Raw genomic sequence first — 26,413 nt, forward strand, 5'->3', positions numbered from 1 at the left:
TTGTCAGGATGGAAGGACTTGTGTATGCAGAGCAGAACCAGAAAGAGTTCTTGTCTTGAAGAATTTTCTAACACAACGAACATATATTAAATAGCATACTTGGTGCAACTGAATGCATAAACTACGGCCCTGTCCTTAGAGACGCATCTAAGTGCGACATCCCTAAACTCCTTGCTTCATTGTCATGAAGGGGATGCTGCTTTTGGTCGAAATGTCACCGCTCACGATGAACTTCCAACTGGTAGGTGGTGAGCTCTTCTTTTTGATTCCTAAGATTCCTACTCACTTAACACTGTTGAGAGACCACATCACGGCAGCCCTTGCCAGCATGTCCCTCAGGTCACACCTGAGAGACTGGTAGACTGGCTGTTAGTGCCTGTGTTTTAAAGGCACCGGTACCTGCGTGACTTCATTATGAAAAATAGCTTTCAAGAGCTGGTCCACTCTTCTACCTTCACCCCCTAGTTTCTCCAGACTTGGAAAATTAACCTTGAAAACAATTTTTTAATGAAAAAGAGGCAAACTAGCTATTCTGTGTCATCAAACTGACATTTGGAAAGTTGGGAAATGTTTGGAAGTAACCGAAACAAGGCTTTATAGTAAGAGGCTCAGGACAGTGAAGTCTGCCTTCTGAATGTTTGTGACGGCAGGACTTTGCTGTAAGACCAGCAGAATTCTGCGATTACCAGTGGATCTTTTTTTTTTTTGTAAAAAGTATTATTTAAAAAATGTTTTCTAATTTTTTTATTCTTTTTCAAATTCCTTTCCCATTTAGATTATTACAGAATATTGAGCACAGTTCCCTCTGCAATACAGTTAGGTCCTTGTAGGTTATCCATTTTAAACACTGCAGTCTGTACGTCAATCCCAGACTCCCAGTCTGTCCCTACCCGCCAGTGGATCTTCGTATCGCTTTCTTGTGTAGGGACTTGGTTTAAATATATTTTCTTTTTCTGAGGATTCAATCAGAGTAGAGTTCCTGTTAGCCCAACTTCTCAGCAAGTAGGTAGTTTAAAAAGCGCTTTCAAGTCTGTAAAAGAAATGGAGAGAGGTTTTATTCATCCTCACTTTCTTCTTGTTCTAGGATTTTTTTTCCCCCTTTATTTTGGTTAGTGGTGAGCTTTATTTAGCTACATTTGACCCGTTTGAAATTGAGAAATGTTGAGTGAAGGTCCAGGACTAACTGCTAGTTTAAAACAGGAAAAGGAAATGCAGAGGGACTTCACCTGTTTTCTCCTTCAAGACAAGTATCCCAAAGCCAGATGAGTTCCTAATCGCAGTAACCGGGCAATAGAAACATTTGAACAGGTTATTTGTTGAAACGACGTCACAGAATCACAGACCATCGTTGCTTTGGGATATTTTCTGAGACTGAAATAGCTGGAGAAAACCCATCTCCGTTTTTATTTTCATTGTGATGGCATTATACTTGTGTAGCAAATTTTAACTCGTTTTTTCCCGTTTCCCCTGGTATGTTAACTTTCTGACTCTTTTTGATGTTTTAATTTAGCTAAGCGCTTCCCTGGTGGCGCAGTGGTTGAGAGTCCGCCTGCCGATGCAGGGGACGCGGGTTCGTGCCCCGGTCTGGGAAGATCCCACATGCCACGGAGCGGCTGGGCCCGTGAGCCATGGCCGCTGAGCCTGCGCGTCCGGAGCCTGTGTTCCGCAACGGGAGAGGCCACAACAGTGAGAGGCCCACGTACCGCAAAAATAAATAAATAAATAAATAAATAAAAATAATTTAGCTAAGCATCTCGGGGGAGGCAAGAGTTCTCATCAGGTCTTGAATCCTATCTGAAATCGGATGTTAGGCTAGATGACACATACCTTTCCACAGAACTAATTAATATTGCCGCCAGTCACTTTATACAACACACCTCTGATGTACTTTACACCTCCATGGCATTCTGGTGAGGTATTTGGTGAAATAATTTAGATACAACTACCGAACTACAGAAATCATGTAGTTTGCTTGTGATTTCTCTAAAGCCGCACAGTAGCTCTTCTTTAGGAGCTAGTTTTACTTTTTCTGTTTCTTCACAAGATCATCTGTTTAAGAAGAGCTAGTGGTATAAGTCAGGAAATATGCCTACAGTTTATTTAGTCACTTGGAAATACTTGTTTCCCCCGCAAAATGGATCAGGCATTTTTTTACAGAAAGATAATTTTTGTAAAGTTTTCGTTTTTTTTAAGTAACACATCCAACAGTTACACAGTTCCAAAGCGAAGTTAATCAGTATCCCTGCGTTTAGTTCCTTGATTCTTTTGATCTTTATGCCTTGATGTTTTACCATGAGAGTTAAGACAGTAATGAACCAAAGAACAAGAAGTCGGGGGTGGGGGAGAGTTGCTTGCTTCATTGACGGTAGACCATTTATCTCCTTTTTTTTTAAGGTACTAGCAGGGAGTCTTTGATGTTTTTCCCCCCAGTCACTTTTTTGGAGCCTGTATTTCATGCTGATTTTATTGAATCATTTCATTATTCCCTCAGTATTTAAAGGAATCAGTCGTTTTGTCTAGTTCACTGAATTGCATGCCAGTGCAGGAACTGTAACAGCACTGGTCTGAAGCTGTAGAGGGCCACTGGCCATTGTCTGTCTCCTCTCCTCCTCCGTCTGTTAAAGGTACTTGGTTTGTAGCACTTGGCAACTCCCCCCTCCCGCCTTTTTATTGTGCTTCAGATACAAATTAGAATAATTTCCTTTTAAAACTTTCAGTGGGAATCTGGGATCTGAGGCATGGCAGAGAGTTGTATTTTGTTGATATTCACACAGCTGGATAATTACATGTTTCTTTGCTAGATGAAGATGAAGAAAATGCTGTTGTTGTGCAATTGGCTAATGAGGTTTTCTTTCAGTATAGAGCGAGTCTCACAGCAGTTAAAGGTATTTTACAACTTCTTCCTTTTTTCCTTTTAACATTAAGGAATACCACATAAGCTGCAGAATTCAAGAGCCATGTTGAAAGGAGCATTATAAGTATTCTTCTCATTTGGTTCCGGCATTGCTAATAGAAATCCTTCCCGTGGGCGAGACTCCATAGGGAAAGGGCCTGACTTTAGAACCCTGTTTCAAACTGCATTTTTTTTTTTTTTTTTTTTTTTTTGTTACGCGGGCATCTCACTGTTGTGGCCTCTCCCGCTGCGGAGCACAGGCTCCGGACGCGCAGGCTCAGCGGCCACGGCTCACGGGCCCAGCCACTCCACGGCATGTGGGATCTTCCCGGACCGGGGCACGAACCCGTGTCCCCTGCATCGGCAGGCGGACTCTCAACCACTGCGCCACCAGGGAAGCCCTAAACTGCATTTTTATTACTTCCCAAATCGGGTCACACTGTAAATGCAACCTGATTTATAAGTAGACTTTGTATGTGTCTTGAGTTAATGAATTGAGGTTTTGTTTTTTTGTGTGTAATTTGCAAATATTTGTGTATAGAGGCTTTTAAAAATTTTCAAAGTAACAGTTTTTTATTAAAGAATGTTTGAAAAGTTTTAACAAGTAGGGGAGAGAGAGATTATTACCCTTCCAGACCCAGCCACAGTTACATGCTTTGGTATATTTACATAGTTGTTCATGTTATGTATACCGTTATTTTGGTATATTTACATAGTTGTTCATGCTGTATATACCATTTTACATTCTGCTTAAGGTGTTTTCCCAGTTATTTTTATGAACATAATTTTTTAAGGGTTACATAATATCCCATTGAGTGGATTATACTACATCTTACTTATTTTCCAACTTTTAGATACTTCTTTTTTTCCTTATAATAAAGAATGCTCTAATGAAAATCATTATGCAAAAACTTTTTTACTTTTCCAGTGCAGAGTGTTTCCTTAGAGTAAATTTCTAGAAGTGAAGTTGCCGGAACAAAGATCTCCCTAATTTTTAAGGCTTCTAGGGGGTTCTTTACCAGATGAATGCTTTTGCTTCTCTGTCATTTTGAAATGTTTGTATTTGGAGAAGAGGGAAGGAAATCTCTGTTTGCTGACTCATGTTTTTATTTTGCACTTTAAACTGATAACGCCACTTAGCTTTTGACATAAACTAAAGCAGGAAGTACCAAAAGGGGCAGAAAAAGAATGAGTTGCCTTGCCAAGGCCATAGTGTCATGGACACGTTTGAGTTCCTGATGGGAGGTAGTTTACTTGTTTGACTTGAATATAAAAAAATGCTTAACTCAAGTAGGCAAAAATCAGTCATCAGCCTGTATTTTGTTTCATATGCACATTTATATGCAAGAGTTTGTGATCTTGTCACTTGAAAGTTTTTAGTGGCATCAGACCCCCCAACTGGCCCTGTGGTGTTTGGAGAACATAGGGTTTTGTTTTCATTTTTTGTTCCCTGTGCGGAGAAGCCTTTTGTATTGAGGATATCACCTTAGCTGTCTTTCTAAAACATAAATCTAATCACACTGATGCCCTGATTTAAAGCCTTCCATTTGTCCACAGGGTAAGATGTGTGACAGGCCCTTCACAGTCTTGCCCTGCCTTTATCAGCCTTGTATCGTCTACAGCAACCGTGAACCCTAGCATTTCTCTGATGTTGGTGAGAATGAGTAATTTACAAAAGTGGTTTAAAAGTTGAGGCTCTAGAGCCAGGCAACATAGGTTCACTCTGGCCCCACCACTTACAACTGTGCGCATGAAACCTCGGACAAGTTATTTAACTTTTCTATTGTATATTTCACTTTCCTTACCTGTAAAATGAGGAAAATAAGAGTGTTCACTAAAGAGGGTTTGTCACAAAGATTAAACTAGTTAGTAGATATAAAGTGCTTGGAACAGTGTCTATCAAGTAACGATCACTCAGAATATTAGCTCTGTTGTTTTGCAAAATTCTACTCATCCTTTAATGCTTGTCTGATAGTTTTTCTTTGGGAAAACTTCCTGAAATCCCTGGAATTAACTGTTCTCTCCTTTTCTGCTTTTATTCGTTATCGTTTATACCTGTCGTATAGCTTTTGCACACAGTGTTATTGTTGGTTCAGGGTGGGCAAATGCATGGTACATGGGCCGCCTCTTCTATTCCTGCACTCAGGGTTCACCTTGCTACAGTCCTGGCATTCCTTCCTGCTGAGGTCTGCACTTGACCCAAGACTCCGCAGTACAGTCCTTTAGCTTGGCATGCAGGGGAACCAGTTTGCTTCAAGAGAGTTCACTGTTTACACACTGGCTCTTCAGGATGGAGACATCTTTGCTTCCATCCTCTGTGGATACCGTAGGTACTTAGCAGGCACTCAGTGCAGCTTTGCTGAATGAATGTCACTTTGAGCAGTTAAAGCAAAGGTCTGCAATGGTGGTCCTTAATCTCCCCAACTCCCCACATACTTACCTTCTATAACAAACCCATCAGTGCTAGAGTTTGAAACAGCCCCAGGTGATTTTGATATAAACTCACCCCCTCTATTTGAACACCATTGACCAAAATATAAAAAAGCAGTTTTTGGAGTTCAAGAAAAGGACATACAGAATAAGAAGAAATGTATTCCTTTTATAAATTGTTGCTAGAGGACAAGGAAAAGAAGTTGTCTTTCTTGTTCTTGGGCACAATTAACCTTTAGTTAAAAGTAAATGATCATTTCGGGAGGTACACTCTGACCAAGTGTGACTTTTGATGGTAGCATAGTTTTATTTTCTCTTTTTCTGTTCAACGAAAATAACGCCAGCTTCAAAGCACTGGTAAAACTCTTTACTTTACAAAAGGAAACAACGGACCCGCTACAGCCTGTTGAATAAGTAAAGCTCCACACTTGGCCTTCTGATTCCTTCAGGGAGCTAAATCATTCATCAAACTTTTATTGAGACTGATATGTGCCAGCTACAGGGCTAGGTTCCAAAGCTAGGAAGACAGTAAGATAGAATTCCTGAGTCATTTTCCTCTAGTGAAGAAGTAGCTATAGACATGCACAGTTTGCTATGATAGCTGTTCATAATTATTATCCCTTTGAGTTCTGAGGATCAGTAATGATTTCCCCCTTTTATTCCTGTTATTGGTAATTTGTGCCTTCTCTTTTATTGATTTATAGGTTTTTTTAGAGGAATATCTGATTTTATTCGTATTTTCAAAGAGCCAACTTTGATTTTATAGGTTTTCTCTCTTGTATATATATATTTATTTTCTGCTCTCATTTCCTTTTACTGTCTTTAGGTTTAATTTGCTGTTCCTTTTTTTTTCTTTTGATAGATACATAGAAAATTAGTTTTCAGCTTTTTTTCTTTTCTAATATATGCATTTAAGACAACCCATTTCCTGCTAAGCATGGATTGAGCTACATCTTACAAGTTTTGATGTGTCGTATTTTTATAATCATTCAGTTTAAAATATTTTCTAATTTCTCCTGTAGTTTCTTTTTTGACCCATGCATTATTTAAAAGTGTAATTATTTTCAGTAACAATACTTTTGGCATTTATTCTTAGTTATACTGTGATCAAAGGACATATTCTGTATGGTTTTATTCCTTCGATATGTGTTGAGATTTGCTTAATGGCTCATTATATGGTCAGTTTGGATAAGCATTCCATGTGTTTTTGAAAGTAGTACGTATGTTATAGTTGTTGGGTGCATACACGAATTGAGTCAAGTTTTTAAACATGTTGTTAATCTTCTATATCTGTTGATTTCTGTTTACCTGTTTAGTCATTTACTGTGTTAATCTCCCACTAAGATTGTTAGTCATTTTAATTCTGTCAGTTTCTGCTTTATGTGTTTTAAAACTGTGATTACTTGGATAAAAAATTGGGATTGTGATATATTTGTGGTGGATCAACTCTTTTAACATTATGAAATGTCCCTCTTTTATCCTTGGTGATGCTTCTTACTTTACAGCTTCTTTTGCCTGATACGATAGCTGTGTGAGCTTTTTTGGTTAGAATATGAATAGTATATTTCTTTCCATATTTTTTTTCTTTTGCCATTCTCTGTCTTTATATTCGACGATATGTGTCTCTTGTAAGTACAGTATAGTTAAGTGGTGTCTCCACCCCTACCCCAGTCTTTTGCTTGGCAAATTTAGTCTCTTGATATTTAAGTAATTCTTGAGACTTTGAGGATTAACTGTGAATCTTACTGTTTTCTATTTTTCCCATCTATTATGTGCTCTTTTTTCCTTTTTCTTAAGTTTTTTTGGATTAAACATATTTTAAAAATAAAATAATAAAAAATAAATAAAAAATAATTCCATATTTTTAACTCCTCTATTACCTTTTTATGGTTTTTAAATTCTTTCAGTTGTTGCTTTATTATGACATGAATTCATAACATATCAACAATACTTTAATGCTTTACCACAACCTGGGTAGACAAGGACCTTAGAAATCTGACTTCATTTACCCCTTCTGCTTTATTTGTTATGCCTTTTAATTCTGTATTTTAAACACCACAAGACATTCCTATAATTGTTCTGTAAAGTCAGTACCCTTTTGGAGCTCTTCGTTCTTTCCTGCAGTTCCTTGCTTTTCCCTTGTGCCTGAAAATTCCTGCTGGAAGCCAGTTCTCTCAGATTTTGTTTGTTGGAGAGCATATTTATTTCACAGTCATTTTGAATGATTTTTCTCCACTAAGTATAGAATTCTGAGTTTCTAGCTTTTTATTTGTAGGCTAAAGATGTCATTTCACTGTCATCTGGTTTCCATTGTTTCTGTTGAAATGTCAGCTGTCAGCCTTATTGTACTCATTTTGAAAGTATTGTGTCTTTTTAAAGACTTTTGTGGTAGGGTTTCAGCAATTATACTGTGATATGACGCATTAAAACTTGTGGATACCTTTCCGTCTCTCCTTCTTTGGATTTGTAGGCCTTCATGAATCTGTGGCTAGACATCTGTTGTCACTTTTGGAAAATCTTTGGCCAGTATCTACAAATATTTCCTCTCTCACAGTTTTTCTCTCCTCTTTTCCCATCATCTTGTTCCAGTCTAGTATTAAGATGATTCTAGGCTGTGTTTCAGTGTTTGTAAACACTGGTCCATTTCAGTTTTACCCTTGCACACTAGGGCATACCTCTTCAGGGGTCTCAACTGAAAGTCTGGTATGTTTACCAGGCCCTCAACTCCATTTTTCTTTTTTCTTTGTTTTTTCTCTCCTCAGCACTGTGAGACTACTGAAATCTCTGTTTGGTTCTTTAGCCTCTTTCTGCTTGGCTACTCACAGCACAGGCATTGGCAACTAAACGCCTTGAGAAGAAAAGCAATGAAGAGTGTTCAGCTTATTATTTCATTGCTTTTCACATCTCTCCAGCATCTTGGCCCCTCATGTCCTGCGTACTTTGGTTGCTCTTTGATACATTTAAAAAGTTGGGGGGTTTTCCCCCTGATTTGTTCATTTGTATTTTATTCAGCTTTTATAGTTACTTTGGGGAGGAGGTTGGTTTGATACCTGCTACTGAATCTTAGCCGGACTTGGTACAAAGTTATCATCTTTAATCTTTTTCACCGTTTGTGTTTTTATCTGGTGAAGAGTAACTGGAAAGTTTAAATGAGACAACTTGACAAAAGTATTTGGTACAGTATGTGTTCACGTGCTTCATTCCTTTCATGTAAATAAAAAGCAAATTTGAAAAAGTAGGGGGTAAATTTCCTACCTTACTTGCCTGATAGCCCATAGGCATAGGCTTGTTTACTGGTTTACTGAATAAATACCCTAAAATGTTGCTACATTTACATAGTGTAAATATAACTACCTTTTTTATAGCATAAGACATACTTGAGGAACAGCCCAAAATAGATGTTAAGACTATTGCATTTTTATTTTTTCCTTTTGCTTTCAGTTTTTGTTGATTGAGGTGTATTTTGAAATATATATCTTAGAGCCTATAAATGAATCTAAATATAAAACATCACAATATCTGTTGAGAACTTGAACTTTTTTTGCACTAAGGGGTCTGTTGCTTCTATCTCAGAACTCATGTAAACAGTAACATACTCCTTTTTAAATAAAGCTGCATCTCAGTTTATTCATCTATAAAATGGCAATGATGGTACTACCTAGTTGAAAGAATTATTTAAAGGATTAAATACTGTGTTAGTCTGCTTGGGCTGCCATAACAAAATACCACTGACCGAGTGGCTTAAACAGTAGAAATGTATTTCTCACAGTTCTGGAGGCTAGGAAGTCCAAGATGAAGGCTCCAGCCAGTTTGGTTTCTGGTGAGGGCTCTCTTCCAGGCTTGCAGACAGCTGCCTTCTCTCTGTGAAGAAGGCCTTTCCTCAGTGGGTGCACATGTAGGGAGGGAGAGAGAAATCTCTCCCTTCTTCTTATAAGGCCACCGTAGGGAGGGAGAGAGAAATCTCTCCCTTCTTCTTATAAGGCCACCAATCCAATTAGATCAGGGCCCCATCCTCATGACCTCATTTAATGTTAATTACTTCCTTAGAGGCCCCATCTCCAAATACAGTCACACTGGGGGTGAGGGCTTCAATGTGAGTTTTAGGGGGGGACATAATTCAGCCCATAGCATACTGTAATACATAAAAGTGCTTAAAATAGTATCTGGCCCATGGTAATTGTTTAATAAATTGTGATTTTGTGCTAGAGATGATTTTAAACACCTTTTTCCCTTTTTTCTTTTCTAGGTGCTGACTTTGGGTTACTTTTGAAAACACTAAGAATGGTGATTTCTACTTTTCAGGACCTCAGCACGAAGAAGCTAAGGAGAATCCTATGTAAATAAAGTGAAACCTCTTCTGCTCTCCTTTCACATTTGGGGACGTCTTTCTTTCTCCATCCACAAGGAGTGTACGTGGTGCCATCATGAACGTGACAAGTTTGTTTTCCTTCACAAGTCCAGCTGTGAAGAGACTGCTTGGGTGGAAACAGGGTGATGAAGAAGAAAAATGGGCAGAGAAAGCTGTTGACGCTTTGGTGAAAAAACTGAAGAAAAAGAAAGGTGCCATGGAGGAACTGGAAAAGGCCTTGAGCTGTCCGGGGCAGCCCAGTAACTGTGTCACCATTCCCCGCTCCCTGGACGGCAGGCTGCAAGTTTCCCACCGGAAGGGGCTGCCTCACGTCATTTACTGCCGTGTGTGGCGCTGGCCCGACCTTCAGAGCCACCATGAACTAAAACCACTGGAATGCTGTGAGTTTCCTTTTGGTTCCAAGCAGAAGGAGGTGTGCATCAATCCCTACCACTATAAGCGAGTAGAAAGCCCTGGTAAGTGAGCCCTTTTATGTTGATGCGTTTAGCAGATTTGTATTGTTTCTCAAAATCATTCCTTTCCATGTTTTTAGTTGTAATTTTCAAATATTAGGGGAAAAGTTACATTTGTCCACCCTTGAATATGTCATACGTTCTAACAGCATAGTCTCTAGTTAATCTTATTTCTTAGGAGCGGGGCTGTGAAAACTGTTATCCCGGTACTAATACCTCTAACTTGTAATAAATTGTTTTCTTTCTAAATTTATTCTTTATGTTTCCCTTTGGCTCTGTGCATTTCTCTAGACAAATTTAGCTATGATTTTATTGTGAGGGACAGGAAAGGAAAGAAGCATGGCATTACTGTCTACCTACTTGAGGGCAGTTGCCAGTGACTTGGCAACTTTATCCTTAAAAATAGCAATTTTTATCATCTCCAGTGGAATTTCACTATGGCATATTCCCTGTAGAGGATATGAAGGAATTATGTTCTGCTGTGGAATCATTTGATACTATTACTTTATAAGATATTTCTTAGTTTTTACATATATGACCTTGGCCGGTGGGCAGGGGGAGAAGCACAGTAAAGGATACACTTCAAAATTTACTTGGTTTTGCCCTCAAACTAGAGTCCACATTCTAGACAGTTGCATCAATTGGAAAGTGATCAGGCAATCTCAAGACCCTAAGTATCTCATTGTCAGATTGGAACCAATTTTGTTGATGGATTAGTTATTAATAGCTGTTGGTTACCAAGGGTTCCCAAATGAGGCTGTGCATTAGCTTCACATGGCTCCCCGCCGGAAATTCTGATTCTGGCCTAGCCTGGTAATCCGTGTTTTTAACAGGTACTCCAGGTAGGGCTGATGGGAGCTGTTGGATTGGTGTTTGGGAACTACTAAGCTTGATCCTGTAATAACATGGCTCTCAAATAAAAGGCATTCTGGTTTCTTACGGAATATTGAAGAAGAGTTTAAGGACTAGGGAATAATATCATAAACATCTTTGTATCCACCACCCAGTTGCCTTCAGTAACTACTGTCCTGAATTTGATGGTTAAGTTTGAAGTTCATCATTCCCATGCGTGCTTTTATACAGCAATTCTGTATGTGTTTGAATCCTTGACAGTATGTACTGTCAATTTTGTATATTTAAAGGTATATAATGATATTGGAGTATCCTTCTACAATTTGCTATATTCATTCAACATCATTGATGTGTGATTTCTGTTATTACACACTTTAGGATTACCTTGTCAAGGCCTGTGAAAAATCCTCTGGAGATTTTATTGGAATTTCATTGATTTCATTTGGGGAAGGATTGACATAGTTCTCTTCTTGAGCGCAGTATTTTTCTAAATTTATTTAGGTTTTTTTTTTTTTTTTTTTGCGGTACGCGGGCCTCTCACTGTTGTGGCCTCTCCCACTGCGGAGCACAGGCTCCAGACACGCAGGCTCAGCGGCCATGGCTCACGGGCCCAGCCACTCCATGGCATGTGGGATCTTCCCAGACCGGGGCACGAACCCGTGTCCCCTGCATCGGCAGGCGGACTCTCAACCACTGCGCCACCAGGGAATCCCTATTTAGGTATTTTAAGTTTCTTCCATAAAGTTCTTGCACATCTTTTCTTAGATTTATTTCTAGGTAACTGGGTTTTATTGTATCCTTTTAAAAGTTACATCTTGTTACAGTTGTTCATGGCTAGGACTATACTTGCTTTTTTCCAGCCATCTTGCAGAATTCTCCTTGTTCTAATCTAGACATTCTTTACTGCTTGTCACACCCACTGTGATGTAACTTTTAGTGTGTAATATGTACAAACAGGATTGCTTAGTACTTGGTTTTTAGATCCCCATAGTAACTTTAAGAGGTACATGGGGAAGATTCTAATCCCACTTCACAAATGGTAAAACTGAGGTCCCTATAAATTAAGTGACCTGTGTGTCAGACAGCCAAGGTTCAGTATTGAGAAAACACTGTGGATACATTTTCTCCCGCCACCCCTTCCTCCACTCTGCTCCATTTCATCTTACGCTGCGGCAGCTGGGGACCAGCGCACTACAGAGAGTGTTCTTTGAAGATGCGTGCTGTGGCCGTGTAATCTTCCTGCTTCCCATTGCTCTTACACACAGCTCTGTGTTCTGGTCTTCACCCACCTCGCCAGCTTCTTTTCCCACCTTCCATGCTTCTTGTGCTTGAGCCATATGGGGACACTCAGTGCACTCTTCCTCTGTACCTCGTTTCTCCTCCCTCTTTGCCTAGTTCACTCTTCTTTATCCTTCAGGCCTAAGCTTAATGGAGGCCGACTTTGCTGAGAAGCCTTTGTTGATACCTCCTCCCCCCGCCCCCCCTTACCCCCTCACCCCCCACCCCCTCCCCCCCGCATGCCTGTCTGTGTTTCCCATAGTAGCAATTTGAATTTCTTCCTGATGTTCTTCACACTTATATTTGCCACTGTTAGTCTTCCTTGCAGGATAGTAAATCAGGCTCCATGATGGCAAGGACCATGTTTATTATTAACATCTCTACATTTAGGAGTGAGCATGGTTAAATACATTTTTGCTGTTAAATGAAAATACTTCTTTTAGTTTCTCTGTATGGTCTTTTTGTTTGTTTGTTTAGAGATGAGCTTTCAATTTGTTTATGTCCTCCAACCATCATCTTCCCTTTCATGTCCATTTCATTGCCGTTACTATCTGACATAGATGGAAAGGATTTTTTAAAAGTTAACGCTGAGGTGATTTTGTTGCTGTTAATAATTTACGTGTAAAAGGCTTGATAGGGAGGAGGTGGGAAACCAGCTAAAACAGGGCATTCTGAGACTCCACAAGTGTCATTCCATCCTCCCCTTTAGCCAGGAATCTGGTGAGCCGTGCACAGACCAGTTCTCAAAAACCGTGAGGCCAATATCTGTTGAATTTGAACATATCAGGATTTTCCTTATATTTTTTATATTGTGAAGTGAAAATATGGTGGGAATGAGAAACTGGACTTCTTCCAGAGACCACCGTGAAGCAGCCCCTGCACCTCATGGGGAGAAGCCCCTCTAAATCAAAGTGCAGTGGGGCCTCAGCCCCTCACAATCCCAGAGTTAAGTAGGCATTTTCCCTCTATAATGCAGCATGGAGCACACCTGGTTGTTGCTTCTGTGAAATAGGAAAAAAGGGGTCTGGAAGTCTAAGCTGCGGACACTGCAGCTCAACACTGAATTACTCTAAACTCTGTAACTATTTTACCTCAGATAAAGTATTTCAAAGAGCAGTTTAACAGTTTAAGCATAAGATAGGTCTCCCAAACTTGTTATTTTCTGCTAAGGCCCCTTTTGGGATCTCTAGAGAAAACTTCCGCAGAAATGGGGAGGGAGTCTCTAGATTTAGAGCAGTGGTTTTCAAAGTGTGTGGTCCTCAGACTAGCAGCATCAGCATCACCTGGGAACTTGGTAGAAACGAATATTGTTAGATCCTTCCACAGCCCTACTGAATCAAACTCTGGGGATGGAGCCAGCAATCTGTTTGGACAAACTCTCCAGGTGATTCTGATTCAGGCTAAAGTGTGAGAACCACTGGTTTAAGGTATCCAGGCAGGTCACCTCCAGCTGACAAGATGAAGTCTCTTATTGAAAAGAGATGCTAATGAGTTACAGTTTGAAATCCTTCATCATTTTTAACTTAGCATCTTGTTAGGGGTATAAAACTGACCTGCTCTTTCCAGAATTTCCCTTCCTGTTGATATTCATTAAGATTAGCATTCTGATACAGTGTGATAAAGGTGTCTTAAAGGGTGTGGAGGAGTGAGGGGAGGAAGGAATGCTTTGTTGTTTGGCCCAGTGGAAGTTTTATAATTGTTCTTTGGGGTATCTTTTACTGTCTCTGTTTCTTTGACCAAAAATAATTTTAACGGATTTAAGTAAACGTAGTTTTTCTTTACCTGTGCCATTAATTTTGTTATAAATAAAAGAGTCTAAACATTGTGGTGGGGAAAAAACCGAAAGTTACAGAAACACTTTGCAACAACTTGTGCTCATCATAGGCAATGACGGGAGAGAGTGTGAGAGTGACGAACCTTCCTTTTGGTGAAAGGTAGTAAAGTACCTTGGCCATTACTGAAAAATGCATCTTTGGGAAAGTAGAAAGTGGTAAGAATTTCTTTTTCTGCAAGTGTGTGGATAGTTACAGGAAAGAGGAAGTGTGTGCAGTTTCTGAAGACCGTGCCCCTGCTGATGATGTAACAGGTGACTGTTTACTTGGACTTCGGGTAGCCTTTAGAGTCCAGGCTACTTATTAGTGGTTGGGTTAAATGGCGGTTTTCTTTTTCTTTACCAAAGCAAATGCTGACAGGGTAAAGTCAGTCATCTCAATGTGGTATGAGAAGGCTATTCAGTTGCTATCTGCCGCCATTAAAATGTCTTCATGGAGACTTCCTGTCATTTGGCCTTTTTTTTTCTTTTAATGTTTTTCACGTGGCTCCTGAGGATTATCATCTGTACTTTGAACTTCATCCACTTGCAAGGCCATATTGATCCTGAGCTTGAAATTCTGAGATTTCAGTTTGATCTTTAAAGTAATACCCTGCTGTTCACTTCCTGATGCTTCTTCCATTTTCAGCAGCATGGCTCCCAGCTGTTTAAAATACACCTAAAATCCTCTTCACCAGTTGACCTAATGCAAGTTTTGCCCCTTTGGCTGCCTCAGTCACCAGGTAATTCCTGGCTTGGTAAATTTTACCTTAAGAAGAAGGCCTTAAAATCATAGAAATGGAGAATGAGTTGGTGGTTGCTGGGGGCAGGAGGGGAGTAGGTGTGGCTATAAAAGGGCAACATTGGGGAGGGACCCTTGGGTTGATGGAAGTGTTCTGTATCTTGGCTGTGTCAGTGTCGTGATTGTGATGACGGTCTATAGTTTTGCAGGATATTACCATTTGAGGAAACTGGGTAAGAGGGTAGGCAGGATTTCTCTTGTTACTTCTTACAGCTGCATGTGAATCTGCCATTATTTGAATTTTAAAAATGGTGATTCCCTGAAAACGCAGCTAGTGCAGCCCGCGACTCAGTCACATTGAGTGCTTTTCCTCAACAACCATTGTGTTTTGGCATGTAGCAGAGGTGCTCTGTGAGTACTTTTATATTGTCACACAGAATATTAGACGGACATATACTCAAGGATCAAGATTTAATAAAATTAATATTTAAAAATTTAAATCAAAAAATTTTAATGTGTTTCTTCATGTTGTGAATGTGTTTTTACATGAGCCAAGGATGACAAAAACCTCTATCTAATTAAAGTGCCTTTTTGTTTTTTTTTAAGTCTTTGTATTAGTACATCCATTCGGAAGATGGTGATGGGTGGGGGGACGTATTGACTTTTCCTTCAAGTTTATCTGAGTGGCTGTATCTAGGAGTCTGGTGACTGACGCTGTAAACCAGATACCAGGATACGATGGTGACAAGTGTTTTGAAGATTTAGGATTAATTAGCAACAATATCAACTATAAAGATTAAAATAAAGCATTATGACCTGTATTTTATAGTCAGAGTTCTCCAGAGCAACAGAACCAATAGGATCGATCGATCAATCTATCTATCTATCTATATATACATACACATATATATTATATATATAGATCTTATATATTATATATATATACATATATATATTTTATACCTAGATCCTATATATTTAATAGGATCCTACAAAATTTAAATTAATTTATTAATTATCCTATTAATAAGTCTACTATTGGGATTTCCCTGGCGGTCCAGTGGTTAGGACTCGGCGCTTTCCCTGCTGAGGGGCCGGGTTCAATCCCTAGTCTGGGAACTCAGATCCCATAAGCCTCACAGCCCAGCCAAAAAAAAAAAGAGTTTTTAAAAAAGTCTATTATATATTATAGGTTTATTATGGGAGCTGGCTCATATGAGTATGGAGGCCGAGAGGTCCTATGATCTGCTGTCTGCAAGCTGTAGAACCAGCAAGTCTGATGGTGGAAGTCCCAGTCTTAGTCCAAAGGCCTGGGAAGCAGGAGCACCGTATCCGAGGGCAGGAGAAGATAGGTGATCCAGCCTTTTTGTTCTGTTCAGGTGCTCAGCAATTGGGTGATGTCCACTTATAGTGGTGAGGGTGATCTTCCTTACTCACTCTACCAATTCAGATGCTTATCTCCTCTGGAGATACCCTCACAGACACAACCAGAAATATTGTTTTACCAGCTCTCTGAGCATCCCTCAGCCCACTCAGGTTGACACATAAAATTAACCGTCACACCCTGTGTTCATCATCTACATCTAAATTCCTCTTCACTCAGACATCTGGGGCCCATGTACAACTCCTCAGGAACTGGGTCTGCCAGAGAAAGATGGGCATGTGAGTACAGCACAGTGTGCTAAATTGAATGATAGAAGTGTGGACGGGAGATGCAGCCAACTCTTACAAGCCTGAGAGTGGCCCCAGAAAAGCTCGCTGGACTCCAGCGCATCTGGGCATTGTGTTCCAGCCTGTGTGGTGGTTCAGTTATGTAAGTATATAGTATGTTTCATCGTACAAAGGATTTAAGTTGGTTTATAAGAAGACTTACAGTAAAGTAGAAAGTATAACTAATAAGGTAGGCCAGGGAAAGCAAATTCAAAAGGAAGGTCAAGACTAAGAGGAAAATTAGCACATATGCGTCCCATGACTCACGATGATACAGATGTACTGCTGTGCATAGTTACTTTAAGTTTGTGATCCTAGTCTGGATGGTTCTCTCCTGCTTTTGGTGTGGGAGAGAGATGTGTATGACATTGAAAAGAAGGAAGAAGGCTTTGAAAGCTGTAAAAGGTAGTTCAGAACATTTGTGCCTGAGGGTGGGTGGTGGGTAGAGCCACCGAGGCAGTTTGCAGAGACTTCCTGCGGGAGGGATCCTTGGGGCGAGGGCAGTGTCCCCTGACTTTGCAGTTGCTTTTCCGTAGTCCACTCAGGGCCCCGTTCTCCTGTCCATGTGGAAGTTTTGTTGTGCAAGAGCATTTGGTTACTACTTTTGCTTCTGTCCGAGTTCAAGGGACAGCCAAGTGGACGTGGAGTTTAGATGTTGAACTTATTTCCCAAATATTATCTTGGGCATTTGGCTTGTGTTTGATAATTTCATCAGTGTCATCTCAAATATTATTAGAAACAGATGAAGTAATGTAATCATGTGTGGGATTTTATGCCCAGATCTCTTAGTGGATTCCATTTTCTCAAATCCAAGGCAAAACGTGAAGTTTATTATTCCGATCTTTTTTTTCCCCGAGCAACTGTGCCTAGTACATGATTTGGGCAACTGGTTTTGTGTTATTTATTAATTGATGAGCACATGGTACGTTTTAGCAGTTACTATATGTTACTTCTACATAAATTGTAAAAGTACATACATTTCATAAGTTGAAGCAGACATGGAGACCATAATTCTGTGATTTGTTTCTGGGTAGCATTTCTCTATTGCCAGGTCTACTCCAATCTGAAAGTTTAAGACCATACTCCATAGATTATACAAAGTATCTTGCTCATACTTTTGCTTTCCTGACCATGATCCTCCACTTCATTCCTTTCCTATCTCTGCAACATTAGGTGGGCCAGAGAAGATATTTTCAGACCTTCTGGATTCACGTAAAGCTCAGTACCCTTCTCTCTACCCCTGCTAGTTTATGGGGCTGAAGGAACACTAGCCGGCTAGCAGCTGTTGGAAACAAAGCACACACACACACACACAAAACCATGGCTGATGGAAAAGCAATTTTGAAAACCACAGAAAAACATTTGTCGTAATAAAGCAGTTCACTGATTGCAATTGTGTGGAAATAATGTTTCAAATCAAAAGGGAAAGCCTGGCTCATAACTTCCAAGACTAGCTTTGGGTGAAATAATACGGAGACCTGTGAGTACTGCTTTTTGGCTTTGTATCCCCGCGTGTGGAAAATCCTCAGTGATGTCTTGTCGGTCGGGGAATGTTCTGTGTGATTGTGGTGGGGAGCCACAGTTGACTTGCTCCAGGCTGGTAGTGCCCTAGGCTCTTGACAGACACGGAAAGTGAGAGAAATGGAGGGGAAGTTGGCTTTTGTAATGATCTCAGACTGATTTTCTCGGTTTTACTTTCAGCCTCCTTGGTACTAGCTGTTCAAAGGCTGAAGGAAAAGCCTGGGCATTTCTTTCCCAAAATGTAGGTCCCATCCCCTTGTCTTTTTCCACTTTGAGATGCAAATATTCTCTTGAAAGACCCAGCATCATGCCTGATAATCATGAATTAGCCAAATCGTCAGACCTCTGCCCTGTTATTTGGAAGAAGGAGATTTGTTTGGGGAGGAGATGGGGAAACAGAGTGGATATTTATTTAATTTAAAGAGCAGAGCTGGGGGACTTTGGGCAGCTGGAGGCTACCCTGAGCACTGTGTTAAAAATTGCAGAGGGCCTGGAGAAGGGGAGGACTAAAAAACCCCCAAATGTTGTTAATTTGCTAGCTTGGCTGGGGATTCGTTGCTCTCAGATACTGGTCTCAGGACTGGTTGGAAAGGCTGCATGCAGACTTGCTTCCCCTGCGTTTAGTCTGGTCTGGGCTTCCACCGTGTCAACAGCAGCTCTTCCCCGTGGGTGGGAGATGGGGAGGTAACGCTGAACTTGCCACTTACCCATTTCACTTACCTAATTACCAGTGCCTCAACTGGAGTTCTCCATTCCCATGACCTTTAGCACCGAAGCCAGCCCGTAACACTCCACCCCGTCTGCTCTTCCTAAAACTTCAATGCAGGGGTTCCCAACCCCCGGGCCGTGAACCGTGGTCCGAGGCCTGTTAGGAACCGGGCCGCGCGGCAGGAGGTGAGCGGCGGGCGGGCGAGCAAGGCTTCATCTGACCCGTCGCTCCCCACCGCTCGCATTACCGCCTGAACCATCCCACTAACCCCCGTCCATGGAAGAACTGTCTTCCACAAAACTGGCCCCTGGTGCCAGAAGGGCTGGGGACAGCTGTGCTGCGAGCCACATGGGTTGTGTAACTAGAAGTAACCGTAATCTTCCCGAGAAAAGAATGAGAATCTGTAAACAGAGACTATGTTTAAATAAAGAGATTTAGGTCCACAAAGGACTGTTTGGCACTTTTTCCCCCGGTTCTTTTTTTTTTTTTTTTTTTTTTTTGCGATACGCGGGCCTCTCACTGTTGTGGCCTCTCCCGTTGCGGAGCACAGGCTCCGGACGCGCAGGCTCAGAGGCCATGCGTGGCTCACGGGCCCAGCCGCTCCATGCATGTGGGATCTTCCCGGACCGGGGCAGGAACCAGTGTCCCCTGCATCGGCAGGCGGACTCTCAACCACTGCGCTACCAGGGAAGCCCACCCCCCGGTTCTTTAAATGGGCATTTTTATACTCTGGCATTTTAGCAGACCTTACAATGGAAGATGAGGTTTACGTTCTACTGCATCACTACGTCAGTTCTAAAACAGCTCTCCGAGATGCTGCTGTTCTTAGTTCCCCGCTCTCACATGAAACAAGCCATTTCCTGTCTAAGCGAAAGTATCTGGCTTACGTAGTCATACGTCACCTGACTTGCTCCTGTATGGGATCTTAAGTCAGAAGAAGGCAAAAGGAGAGCCCAAGCTTTTTTTTTAATATATAAATTTATTTATTTTTAGCTGCGTTGGGTCTTCGTTGCTGTGCTCGGGCTTTCTCTAGTTGCGGCGAGCGGGGGCTCCTCTTCGTTGCGGCGCGCGGGCTTCTCAATGCGGTGGCTTCTCTTGTTGCGGAGCACGGGCTCTAGAGTGCACGGGCTTCAGTAGTTGTGGTGCAGGGGCTCAGTAGTTCTGGCTCGCGGGCTCTAGAGCGCAGGCTCAGTAGTTGTGGCACACGGGCTTAGTTGCTCCACGGCATGGGGGATCTTCCTGGACCAGGGCTCGAACCCGTGGCCCCTGCACTGGCAGGAGGATTCTTAACCACTGCGCCACCAGGGAAACCCCCAGCCTATGATTTTTTGAGTGGTATTTCGGCAGCTTTTTGTAAACTGAAAGTAAACATATATATGACAACAGAGTGGAATTCCTTTGTATGTTTTTTCCTGTATGTTTCCCTATAAATTCCTGACAATTACATCTGACCAGCTCTGTAGCAGGTTCAGCAGTATTTTTTGTGACAGTACCCTTTCTTTGAGCATCTAAAAAGTGTTTCCAGGGTATGGTGGTGTACCGGGACAGGTATATAAGTACGATGGTCAAGTTGGGAAACAGTTGTGGGTAAACGCTTTTGAAACATCAAACTTAACAGCTTTTAAACAGAAAAAAGAACAGCTGATTTTACAATGAGTTATTTTTAAAAGAGAAAACTAGTGGGAGCATGTCACAGGGACACAGAGGTCAGCTTGAAGGGGCTGCTTCTAGCTAAATCAGACAATTTGATCAACAAGATATTTAAGGGCAGAAATGAACTATCAGCCACTGGGGGATAAAAACAGGGATCCATGCTGGTAGTATTCATTCTACTCTTACAGTAGAATGCTGATTGCTGACTGGTAGATGTGGAGTGGAGTTCTTCAGGAAAATCAGGACAAATGGGGACTATTAAAGGAGATACTTCTCTGTAGCTGTAAGGTTAAAATATGGTGGGGCGGAAGCTCAGGTGAGAAGGCCTGGACTAAAATTTTGGCACTTGGTATATTTGACCTTGGGCCAGTTGCTTGTCCTCTTTGAGCTTGTGTTTGCTAACCTGTGAAATGGGGAGCGATGGTATTTACCCTCCAAGGTCATGCTGAGGCTTAAGTTAAACAATGCACGTGAAAAGGCTTTATGCATTCTGGAAACATAATGTGGCTGAAACAGTGAAACAAAGAGCATAACTTTTGTGCACATCTTCTTTAGAATAAAAACAAAATTTGTAATGTTAAGTTTTCACTAAACAGATCTTCAGGAAACTATAATACAGTTGACCCATGAACAACTCGGAGGTTAGCGGCACAAACCCTCCATGCAGTGGAAAATCCACGTGTAAATGTGTAGTCGGCCCTCCATATCCGTGGTTCTGCATCCTTGGATTCAGTCACCTGTGGGTCGTGTAGTACTGTAGTACATATTTAGTGAGAAAAAAATCCGTGTATGTGGATCTGTGCAGTTCAAACCCGTGTTATTCAAGGGTCAATTTTTACAGTATTAATAATAGTAACAATAGAAATTAAAATAGCTACTTTTTATGCTTACTGTGTGCCAGGCACTGTGCTTATGGAATCACGTGTATTCTCATTTCATCCTGACCGAGCTGTGAAAGGTAGAGAGAGGTACCCACCGACAGGGCCACTTAGCTGCAGTTTAAGTAAGTTGTCACATGGCTTGTAAGGGGAGAGGGTGGATTCAAATTGAAGTCTAAATGCGAAGTCCATGCCGCTACCCACCACACTACTGCTTCCCGAAAGAAGTCGTTCCCCCCACCCACCCTGATCAGTTTTCTCTCTCCGACAGAGGGAAAAGGTACCCACAAGTTTCAGCGGTAGAGCGTTTGATCTGAAATACATACGTGCAGCAGCTGCTTGGATTTGGGGTTGCTAATGGTAAATTCTAAAGCACACCTGTGCTTTAGATGCTTCTGGAAGCTTTATTTGTGTTTATTTCCCATCGGTCAATCTTCATCATTAGATAATAAGTGTCTGTTCCCTAGAATATATTTGAACTCTGAAAGAGAACTAATTACATTCAGCTCCAATTAGAAATGAAACCAAGCTGCCTGGTGTGACACCTGGGGATGGCCATTTCCATATCAATAGCGTCTGATAGATGATTAGACGCGCGCTAGGCCGAGGGCTGACCAGAGCCCAGGAACTTGCTAAAGCTAACTGCGTCCCATTGAGAGACACCTGCCTCCCCGCACTGGTTCCTGGTCGTATACTTACCGGCAAGTCACTTAATCTCTCTCTACCTCAGTATCCACCCTAGGTCGGAGTTGTTATGAGGATTAGATGAGTGAACATTTGGTACAGCCCTTGGCATATGTAAGCACAATGTAAATGCTAAATGAAAAGGAAATCTGGGAGAAGTACTACTCTTCCCATTTTACTAGTAAGAAGTTCAGTGTAAAGAGTAAGTTCCCTGTTAATCGTCTAGTAAATAACTGGACAAGACTTCTATCCAGAAGTCCAAAACTAAAGCCCACCTCTAACTGTTCCTAAACTTCCGGTGTACCTTATGAAGGACTTTTTCCTCTCCTGGTGTCCAGCTGACACCCTGAAGTTTTTCTACCTCTAACAAACTATGAAGTCTCCAATAATATAGCATCTTCCTTCTGTGGTAGTTAAGCAAATAAGTATTTGGCAAAGGAAAGGAACCTGGGGTAAGGATGGGAAGGGGACCTGGAGGGAGGAGCCAGCATTTGAGAGGCTGCCACATGCCACCTGCCAGAGCTTGGCCACTAGCCCTGCAGGGGGACAAAGGCCTGTGCTGTCTGATTCATGCCGCTAGGACCCTGGGCTTCTTGGTCCAAAGACAGTGCTTTTTCCTTGGCACCAAGACACCTGACCAGAAAAACTGGACACTTCGTGAATTTTCTTGTCAACTTGGTATAATAAGGCCATGCTGGTCTTTTCTGTATCATTCTAATTTAATCCGCATACCTGAGAACTGGGACTGAAGCTGTATGGAGTTTTAGAGTTGAAAGGGATGATTTCTAGAAATCTGACTAAAGGTGAGAAAATTGAAGTTCAAGCTCCACAGCTAGTTAGAGAAGTAGACAGGTCAAGAGGCCTGGGGCTGTGTTGCCCACAAATATGGTAACCCCTCATCTTCCCCACCCAGGCTGCATTCAGCCAGACTCCAGGAGGCCTGATTTATTGTGTCTGGGATGAGGTACAGGAATCTGCCTTTAAACAAGTGTCTTGCTAAGTCACCGAGGACTATACTTTGAGCAAGACTGGTCTGTATTAATCAGGTTATAATAAGCAATCTAAGAACAGTCATATAATTCACAAACATACATTAATTGAAAAAACACTTATTAGGGATCTATTATATGCCAGGCACTGGATGATACAGCTAAAGAAAACTCAATTCTGCCCCCAAGGGGCTTATGGTCTGGGTGAGGTAAAGTCAAATTAGCAATAAAATGTTACAGATGCCATGATGATCTAAGCCACAGTGGGGCACGAAGAAAAGAGGAATTCATTTCTCCTGGAGGTGAGTAGAAAAACCAAGAAAGATACCATAAAAGAGATGGCATTAGAACTGAGATTAGAAGGATGTCAAGTGAGCAGAGGTACAGGAGTATGAAACCAGCAGGTGGAAACTGCCGGAAGCTCCGGGTGGCTGGGTGAAGTGACAGGGCAGTTACCCAAAAGATAGGTTGGACCCTGAATCTGCACTATATCGTGGAGTCTTAAAGGACGTACTGTGGGCACGTAATCTCTCAGATGAGATGTATTTCAAAGGAATCACCCGTGGTGTACAAAAAAAGAGAATCCCAAGCCTGGAATTATCTAGGAAGTTGGGTTCTCAGAAGTTGATTTCAATTCAGGCTCTTTTTAAGTCAATTTCATGTTGTTTTGCAGATACTTTTATTGAATATAGTTCATTTCTCTGTTTATATTTAAATTGTGTTCACATATTCATCTTCTGTTCATGTATTTGTACTCGAGTAATTGATACATTCCTAGAAAACAAATACTACAAAGTTGCTATCGTTAGGCAAAATCGTCTTAACTTTTAAAAAGATGTTCCCTCAAAAAACTAAACAGAAGAATGGAAAAAGAATTTTAAATCCACAGTCTTTTTACAGTTTGGCAGTACTGAGTAACATAGTCTGGTGGTTATTATGTACAGACCTTGATTCAAACCCTGGCCCTCCACTTAGCAGCTGTGTGACCTTGGACGTGTCATGGAGCTGGACTGAGCCTGCTTCCTCATCTGCTGTGAGGGTTCAGGGATCTGTTATAAACTCCGTGTGGGCAGGGACAGTGGCCGTCCTGCTGACGTCTGCACCTGCCATGTCCCACCCAGAGCCTGGCCCTGAGGTCAGTATTCGATGGGCATGTATGTAGTGCCCAGTGAACAGTATCTAATTTTACTTCAAACCTTCCTTCTGCCGCCTGACCACCAATAAGCGCGCAAAAAGATAAAGGGCCACCACTCAGGGATTTGGGGCTATATTTGCATTAAAATTTAACCTCGATTAAAGGTTATGAGAATCTTTTTTTCAGTGTAGTTTCCCTGATATATCCTGAGGTTAGGAATTTTATTTCATAAATGCATATACTATTAACTTTTAAGTAGTCTTACCCTCTCCTCCACTCTCTCCTGGAAACGCTTCTATTTAGAAAGTCATGAACACACACCATATTTAGGGACATCTGTCTAGTTTAGATATTATACTGGGCACAGCTGCTCCGGCAGCTTGGCTGCCTTCCCCCTTTCCCCTTCCCTCGCGCCCCCCCGCCCACCCGTTTTCAGATGAGAATTGTGGCCGCTGGACCAGCTCTCAGGCTGTTCTCCCATTAGCCCTGGGCCACCTTCCTGCTCTTGGGTGGCCTCACTGGCTGTCCTGAGACCTGAGTGAGATGTGGTCTGACACTTGTGCACCGCGACGCTCCAGATTTCCACAGGCAGCAGCGGCAGACTCACACAGTTTAGGGCAGGGAGGGCCCTCGGGATTCAGACCCCTTGCTCTTCGGAGTGAGAAGATTGAGACCCTGGGAAATTAAGTGACTTGCTCAAAGTCACAAAACTAATAATTATCATAGCTAGGCTAGAACTCAGGGGTCTCGACTGTTACCTCAATTCATTTTCCAGGTCTTCGGAACTAAGGGACATTTATGTACCACTGGGTCACAGCCAGCTTATTTGCCATTATGTCTGTGTGGACAAACATAGGCGACAGCCTGGCAGCTTTGTTATCAGAACTCGCTTGTGTGTTAAAAAAAAAAAAATTCTCGTCCACGAGCATTTGGCAGGTCACAACCTCGTCAGCCTTGGTCTGGTCACTAGACTACTTTACACTGATGACTTGGTGATAGAATTTCAAACAATACTTCAGAATCTTGAAGATGTTCACAAATCTGGAGGGTGCACAGGAATACTTTTCACAACTCAGCCCCTCTCTGCAATGTTAGCTGTTTCTTTTTCATTCCTTTTCCTTGTGCCCTGGTAACACAGAAAAGCTGAGTCCAGTAGCAGAATCGCAAATGTCTTCTGAAACTCGCTTCCTGAAATGAAAATACCTCCTGAAACTTTCTTAGTCTGGTTTCCCTATTGACTGGAAAAGGGATTTTATTTATTTTTTAACTAAAAGGGACACATAAATACTTTGAAAAGCAGAGGGATATACATCACTAAGAAAAGGCAGAAAACTGACCTTTTTCCTCCTGGGAGGTCAGGAAAAGAGGGGAAGAAAGCTCCCTCCTTTTAAAGACATACAGCAATTATTAGAGATTTTCAAGTAGGTGGAGGGAGGTGTAGTGAAATTACCTAGGAGCCTTGCCCTCACCCCCTACTAGAACACACTTGAAGAGGTGGTGTGCAACCAGCTCGGGCTTTTTCTGTTTTGTTTTGTTCTTTAACCAGGGGTACAACTCCTAGAATACAGGAATGACACAGCACAATCTGATTTTTCAGTGATTCAAATCAAAAAGAAACGCATGTGTGTAAAGAAAGTGTTTTAACACTGAGCCCCTCTTTCAAAGGAGATTCTTGTAATTCAAATTAGCCAGTAGGAGCAGCCCTTTTAAAGGGAAGCCGCAGACTTCTCTCAAGTTGCCAAGTAGGAGTAACCTTATCAGTTGCTGAGGAAAAGGGTCCCCAGGAGCGTCAGTGCTCCCATATTTCTGTTTTCCATAAAATGGAATAGACTGAAACATAGAAAGAAATATGAAGAGGAAGGCATTCCTCACCCTCTCTCCCTTCCTATTTCTGACCTGAGTCAAGCATAGAGTTTGCAAATCCTACTTCTTTCAGCTGGGTAATCATCCTCTCACCCAAGAAATAAGAATTGCACATAGGGGGACTTCCCTGGTGGCTCAGTGGTTAAGAATCTGTCTGCTGATGCAGAGGACACGGGTTCCAGCCCTGGCCCCAGGAAGATCCCACAGGCCGCGGAGCAACTAAGCCTGTGCGCCACAGCTACTGAGCCCGTGCTCTAGAGTCCGTGAGCCACAACTACTGAACCCACGTGCTGCAACTACTGAAGCCCACACACTCTAGGGCCCGCGCACTGCCACTACTGAACCCATGCGCCACAACTACTGAAGCCCGCGCGCCTAGAGCCCGTGCTCCACGACGAAGAGTAGCCCCTGCTCACTGCAGAGAAATCCCGTGCACAGCAACAAA

The 26,413-nt window shown here is 41.8% G+C and overlaps 1 protein-coding gene across 4 annotated transcripts in view; it reads left to right on the forward strand.

Annotated features, from left to right (window-relative positions):
• SMAD1 (SMAD family member 1) overlaps positions 1–26,413 on the forward strand; it is a 77,767-nt gene that overhangs the window by 21,235 nt on the left and 30,119 nt on the right. For all 4 annotated transcript variants that reach the window (XM_060147706.1, XM_060147703.1, XM_060147707.1 and 1 more), the window contains one exon: positions 9,570–10,147. In XM_060147706.1, the coding sequence (XP_060003689.1) occupies positions 9,748–10,147 (400 nt within the window). In that variant the 5' untranslated portion in view covers positions 9,570–9,747. The remainder of the gene's footprint in view (positions 1–9,569; positions 10,148–26,413) is intronic.

This window comes from Lagenorhynchus albirostris, chromosome 4, assembly GCF_949774975.1.
Source record: "Lagenorhynchus albirostris chromosome 4, mLagAlb1.1, whole genome shotgun sequence".
Classification (NCBI taxonomy): domain Eukaryota; kingdom Metazoa; phylum Chordata; class Mammalia; order Artiodactyla; family Delphinidae; genus Lagenorhynchus; species Lagenorhynchus albirostris.